Source organism: Gobio gobio (assembly GCF_949357685.1).
Source record: "Gobio gobio genome assembly, chromosome: 20".
Taxonomy (NCBI): Eukaryota; Metazoa; Chordata; class Actinopteri; order Cypriniformes; family Gobionidae; genus Gobio; species Gobio gobio.
The window spans coordinates 48,964,733-48,972,920 of NC_137113.1; the positions used below are offsets into that span (position 1 = coordinate 48,964,733).

At 37.8% G+C, this 8,188-nt stretch overlaps 1 protein-coding gene across 1 annotated transcript in view; it reads left to right on the forward strand.

Annotated features, from left to right (window-relative positions):
* The window catches only part of bsk146 (brain specific kinase 146), a gene marked incomplete at its 3' end in the record, with an annotated part of 41,943 nt that overhangs the window by 26,664 nt on the left and 7,091 nt on the right, over window positions 1-8,188 (forward strand). The window contains 1 exon segment of the mRNA XM_079846195.1: window positions 6,849-7,051. Within this exon segment, the coding sequence (XP_079702321.1) occupies window positions 6,849-7,051 (203 nt within the window).

An 8,188-nucleotide genomic window follows, 5' to 3' on the forward strand; every position in this document is an offset into this window, starting at 1 on the left:
AAACGTCACGTTTTATGAAATGACACACGTCACATGTTTTATGAACTGACACACGTCACATGTTTTATGTAATGACACACGTCACATGTTTTATGAACTGACACACGTCACATGTTTTATGAACAGACACACGTCACGTTTTACGAACTGACACACGTCACATGTTTTATGAACTGACACACGGCACATGTTTTATGAACAGACACTCGTCACATGTTTTATGAACAGACAAACGTCACATGTTTTATGAATAGACACACGTCACATGTTTTATGAACAGACACTCGTCACATGTTTTATGAACTGACACATCATGTTTTATGAACTGACACACGTCACATGTTTTATGAACTGACACACGTCATATTTTATGAACTGACACACGTCACATGTTTTATGAAATTACACACGTCACATGTTTTATGAAATGAAAAACGTCACGTTTTATGAAATGACACACGTCACATGTTTTATGAACTGACACACATCACATGTTTTATGATCTGACACACGTCACATGTTTTATGAACTGACACTCGTCACATGTTTTATGAACTGACACTCGTCACATGTTTTATGAACTGACACACGTCACATGTTTTATGAACTGACACTTGTCACATGTTTTATGAGCTGACACACGGCACATGTTTTATGAACAGACACTCGTCACATGTTTTATGAACAGACAAACGTCACATGTTTTATGAATAGACACACGTCACATGTTTTATGAACTGACACACATCACATGTTTTATGAACTGACACACATCACGTTTTATGAACAGACACACGTCACATGTTTTATGAACAGACACACGTCACATGTTTTATGAACTGACACTTCATGTTTTATGAACTACTGACACACGTCACATGTTTTATGAACTACTGACACACATCACATGTTTTATGAACTACTGACACACGTCACATATTTTATGAACTGACACACATCACATGTTTTATGAACTACTGACACACGTCACATATTTTATGAACTGACACACGTCACATGTTTTATGAACAGACACACGTCACATGTTTTATGAAGACACTCGTCACATGTTTTATGAACAGACACACGTCACATGTTTTATGAACTGACACAGGTCATGTTTTATGAACTGACACACATCACATGTTTTATGAACTACTGACACACGTCACATATTTTATGAACTGACACACATCACATGTTTTATGAACTACTGACACACGTCACATATTTTATGAACTGACACACGTCACATGTTTTATGAACAGACACACGTCACATGTTTTATGAAGACACTCGTCACATGTTTTATGAACAGACACACGTCACATGTTTTATGAACTGACACAGGTCATGTTTTATGAACTGACACACGTCACATGTTTTATGAACTGACACACGTCATGTTTTATGAACTGACACACGTCACATGTTTTATAACTTACACACGTCACATGTTTTATAACTGACACACGTCACATGTTTTATGAACAGACACACGTCATGTTTTATGAAGACATTCGTCACATGTTTTATGAACTGACACGTCACATGTTTTTTGAACAGACACACGTCACATGTTTTATGAACTGACACTCGTCACATGTTTTATGAACTGACACTCGTCACATGTTTTATGAACTGACACACGTCACATGTTTTATGAATTGACACTCGTCACGTTTTATGAACTGACACATGTCACATGTTATGAACAGACACTTGTCACATGTTTTAGGAGCTGACACTCGTCACATGTTTTATGAATAGACACACGTCACATGTTTTATGAACTGACACACATCACATGTTTTATGAACAGACAAACGTCACGTTTTATGAATAGACACACGTCACATGTTTTATGAACTGACACACGGCACATGTTTTATGAACAGACACACGTCACGTTTTACGAACTGACACACGTCACATGTTTTATGAACTGACACACATCACATGTTTTATGAACTGACACACATCACATGTTTTATGAACTGACACACGTCACTTGTTTTATGAACAGACACACGTCACATGTTTTATCAACTGACTCATCATGTTTTATGAACTGACACACGTCACATGTTTTATGAACTGGCACACGTCATGTTTTATGAACTGACACACGTCACATGTTTTATGAACTGGCACACGTCATGTTTTATGAACTGACACACGTCACATGTTTTATGAAATTACACACTTCACATGTTTTATGAAATGAAAAACGTCATGTTTTATGAAATGTGACACGTCACATGTTTTATGAACTGACACACATCACATGTTTTATGAACTGACACGTCACATGTTTTATGAACTGACACATGTCACATGTTTTATGAACTGAAACACGTCACATGTTTTATGAACTGACACACATCACGTTTTATGAACTGACACACATCACATGTTTTATGAACTGACACGTCACATGTTTTATGAACTGACACACGTCACATGTTTTATGAACTGACACACATCACATGTGTTATGAACTGACACATGTCACATGTTTTATGAACTGACACTCGTCACATGTTTTATGAATAGACACACGTCACATGTTTTATGAACTGACACATATCACATGTTTTATGAACTGACACACATCACATGTTTTATGAACTGACACACGTCACATGTTTTATGAACTACTGACACACGTCACATATTTTATGAACTGACACTCGTCACATGTTTTATGAACACACACGTCACATGTTTTATGAACTGACACACGTCACATGTTTTATGAACAGACACACGTCACATGTTTTATGAAGACACTCGTCACATGTTTTATGAACAGACACACGTCACATGTTTTATGAACTGACACAGGTCATGTTTTATGAACTGACACACGTCACATGTTTTATGAACTGACACACGTCATGTTTTATGAACTGACACACGTCACATGTTTTATAACTTACACACGTCACATGTTTTATAACTGACACACGTCACATGTTTTATGAACAGACACACGTCATGTTTTATGAAGACACTCTTCACATGTTTTATGAACAGACACACGTCACATGTTTTATGAACAGACACACGTCACATGTTTTATGAAGACACTCGTCACATGTTTTATGAACTGACACATGTCACATGTTTTATGAACTGACACATGTCACATGTTTTATGAACAGACACACGTCACATGTTTTATGAACTGACACTCGTCACATGTTTTATGAACTGACACTCGTCACATGTTTTATGAACTGACACATGTCACATGTTTTATGAACTGACACTCGTCACGTTTTATGAACTGACACATGTCACGTTTTATGAACAGACACACGTCACATGTTTTATGAACAGACACACGTTACATGTTTTATGAACTGACACTTCATGTTTTATGAACTGACACACGTCACATGTTTTATGAACTGACACACGTCATGTTTTAAGAACTGACACACATCACATGTTTTATGAAATTACACACGTCACATGTTTTATGAAATGAAAAACGTCACGTTTTATGAAATGACACACGTCACATGTTTTATGAACTGACACACGTCACATGTTTTATGTAATGACACACGTCACATGTTTTATGAACTGACACACGTCACATGTTTTATGAACAGACACACGTCACGTTTTACGAACTGACACACGTCACATGTTTTATGAACTGACACACGGCACATGTTTTATGAACAGACACTCGTCACATGTTTTATGAACAGACAAACGTCACATGTTTTATGAATAGACACACGTCACATGTTTTATGAACAGACACTCGTCACATGTTTTATGAACTGACACATCATGTTTTATGAACTGACACACGTCACATGTTTTATGAACTGACACACGTCATATTTTATGAACTGACACACGTCACATGTTTTATGAAATTACACACGTCACATGTTTTATGAACTGACACACATCACATGTTTTATGAACTGACACGTCACATGTTTTATGAACTGACACATGTCACATGTTTTATGAACTGAAACACGTCACATGTTTTATGAACTGACACACATCACGTTTTATGAACTGACACACGTCACATGTTTTATGAATAGACACACGTCACATGTTTTATGAACAGACACTCGTCACATGTTTTATGAACTGACACATCATGTTTTATGAACTGACACACGTCACATGTTTTATGAACTGACACACGTCATATTTTATGAACTGACACACGTCACATGTTTTATGAAATTACACACGTCACATGTTTTATGAACTGACACACATCACATGTTTTATGAACTGACACGTCACATGTTTTATGAACTGACACACGTCACATGTTTTATGAACTGACACACATCACATGTGTTATGAACTGACACATGTCACATGTTTTATGAACTGACACTCGTCACATGTTTTATGAATAGACACACGTCACATGTTTTATGAACTGACACATATCACATGTTTTATGAACTGACACACATCACATGTTTTATGAACTGACACACGTCACATGTTTTATGAACTACTGACACACGTCACATATTTTATGAACTGACACTCGTCACATGTTTTATGAACACACACGTCACATGTTTTATGAACTGACACACGTCACATGTTTTATGAACAGACACACGTCACATGTTTTATGAAGACACTCGTCACATGTTTTATGAACAGACACACGTCACATGTTTTATGAACTGACACAGGTCATGTTTTATGAACTGACACACGTCACATGTTTTATGAACTGACACACGTCATGTTTTATGAACTGACACACGTCACATGTTTTATAACTTACACACGTCACATGTTTTATAACTGACACACGTCACATGTTTTATGAACAGACACACGTCATGTTTTATGAAGACACTCTTCACATGTTTTATGAACAGACACACGTCACATGTTTTATGAACAGACACACGTCACATGTTTTATGAAGACACTCGTCACATGTTTTATGAACTGACACATGTCACATGTTTTATGAACTGACACATGTCACATGTTTTATGAACAGACACACGTCACATGTTTTATGAACTGACACTCGTCACATGTTTTATGAACTGACACTCGTCACATGTTTTATGAACTGACACATGTCACATGTTTTATGAACTGACACTCGTCACGTTTTATGAACTGACACATGTCACGTTTTATGAACAGACACACGTCACATGTTTTATGAACAGACACACGTTACATGTTTTATGAACTGACACTTCATGTTTTATGAACTGACACACGTCACATGTTTTATGAACTGACACACGTCATGTTTTAAGAACTGACACACATCACATGTTTTATGAAATTACACACGTCACATGTTTTATGAAATGAAAAACGTCACGTTTTATGAAATGACACACGTCACATGTTTTATGAACTGACACACGTCACATGTTTTATGTAATGACACACGTCACATGTTTTATGAACTGACACACGTCACATGTTTTATGAACAGACACACGTCACGTTTTACGAACTGACACACGTCACATGTTTTATGAACTGACACACGGCACATGTTTTATGAACAGACACTCGTCACATGTTTTATGAACAGACAAACGTCACATGTTTTATGAATAGACACACGTCACATGTTTTATGAACAGACACTCGTCACATGTTTTATGAACTGACACATCATGTTTTATGAACTGACACACGTCACATGTTTTATGAACTGACACACGTCATATTTTATGAACTGACACACGTCACATGTTTTATGAAATTACACACGTCACATGTTTTATGAAATGAAAAACGTCACGTTTTATGAAATGACACACGTCACATGTTTTATGAACTGACACACATCACATGTTTTATGATCTGACACACGTCACATGTTTTATGAACTGACACTCGTCACATGTTTTATGAACTGACACTCGTCACATGTTTTATGAACTGACACACGTCACATGTTTTATGAACTGACACTCGTCACGTTTTATGAACTGACACGTCACATGTGTTATGAACAGACACTTGTCACATGTTTTATGAGCTGACACACGGCACATGTTTTATGAACAGACACTCGTCACATGTTTTATGAACAGACAAACGTCACATGTTTTATGAATAGACACACGTCACATGTTTTATGAACTGACACACATCACATGTTTTATGAACTGACACACATCACGTTTTATGAACAGACACACGTCACATGTTTTATGAACAGACACACGTCACATGTTTTATGAACTGACACTTCATGTTTTATGAATTGACACACGTCACATGTTTTATGAACTGACACACGTCATGTTTTAAGAACTGACACACGTCACATGTTTTATGAAATTACACACGTCACATGTTTTATGAAATGAAAAACGTCACGTTTTATGAAATGACACACGTCACATGTTTTATGAACTGACACACGTCACATGTTTTATGTAATGACACACGTCACATGTTTTATGAACTGACACGTCACATGTTTTATGAACTGACACACGTCACATGTTTTATGAAAAACACACGTCACATGTTTTATGAACTGACACGTCACGTTTTATGAACTGACACACGTCACGTTTTATGAAATGACACACGTCACATGTTTTATGAACTGACACATGTCACATGTTTTATGAACTGACACACGTCACTTTTTATGAACTGACACACGTCATGTTTTATGAACTGACACACGTCACATGTTTTATGAAATTACACACGTCACATGTTTTATGAACTGACACACGTCACATGTTTTATGAAATGACACACGTCACATGTTTTATGAACTGACACACGTCACATGTTTTATGAACTGACACATGTCACATGTTTTGTTCACTCTACAGGCACGAAGATGGCCCTGAAGTTCCTGAAGAAGAAGAGCACCAAGCTGAAGAGCTTCCTGAGGGAGTACAGCATCTCGCTCTACCTCTCTCCTTGTCCCCTCGTCATCAACATGTTCGGCATCGCGTTTGAAACCGAGGAGTACTATGTGTTTGCACAGGAATACGCTCCGTCCGGAGATCTGTTCGATATCATTCCACCGCAGGTAACGCATCATCATCATCATCACCCTCATCCGTCCCTCGGGTCATTTTGACCCGAAACTCATTTTTAAATTGTCATAATTTTATAATTAGATTTAGAAGTTAATGCAAAAACTGCCGTATGTGAAGTTCACATGTTTGCACACAATGGGCCCTATTTTAACGATCTGAAACGCAAGTTTCAAAGCGCGAAGCGCAAGTAACTTTGTGGGCGGGTCTCGGCGCTGTTGCTATTTTCCCGGCGGGATAAATGGCTCTTGTGCCCGGCGCAAATCTAAAATGGGTTGGTCTGAAGTAGCTTCATTATTCATAGGTGTGGTTTGGGCGTAACGTGAATAAACCAATCCGAGCGTCATCCAACATTCCCTTTAAAAGCAGGTGCGCAAGTTCCATTATGGATTGCTATTATTATGGCGTATTTACCAGGCGCACGCCAGGAGCGGTTCACAGCCGAGGAGACTGATGTTCTTGTAAGAGCAGTGAAAGACAGAGAAGTGAAGTTGTAATGTTGTACATTATGGTAAAGGTGATTTCACAGTCTTTTTTTTTTTCAGTCTTTCAGTTTTTTCAGTCGATTTTTTTTCCTGGTTCTTGACGGACAAACCAATTTGTCAGATGTCCTTATATACATATATGTCTTGCCACTATTGGGCAAACAGGTCTTATCCTTAATTATTACAATTAGCCTGAATCATTTGTAAGCTAGATTTATGCCTATTTTTTCACATCTTCGTGGCACACCACAATGATTTCCGTCATCTCATGTGTTAATATTTTTTTAGTGTAACAATTTATGATTTGCAAAAATAACTGTTGCATCTGTGTAGATTACATGAGCAAAGTGTATGCGCGTTGTGCACGCTATACATTATGGTCGAGCATGCGCCCTTAAAATAGCATAATGAACAACGCGCAACGCGCCACTGACTTTAGACTAGGTTTTTTCTAGTCAGTGGCGCAATTGTTTAATGGAACAGCAAAATAGCACCAGGGATTGTTTGCGCCGGAACACGCCTCCTTTTTTGCGCTGAACCGCCCAGGGAGCGCAAGTTCATTCACTAGTTTAGCGACGTGCTTCTGTGGAGGGAAAAGCGCGCTTTGCGCGGGTGCAAAATAGGAATGACACATGCGTCGGTGTA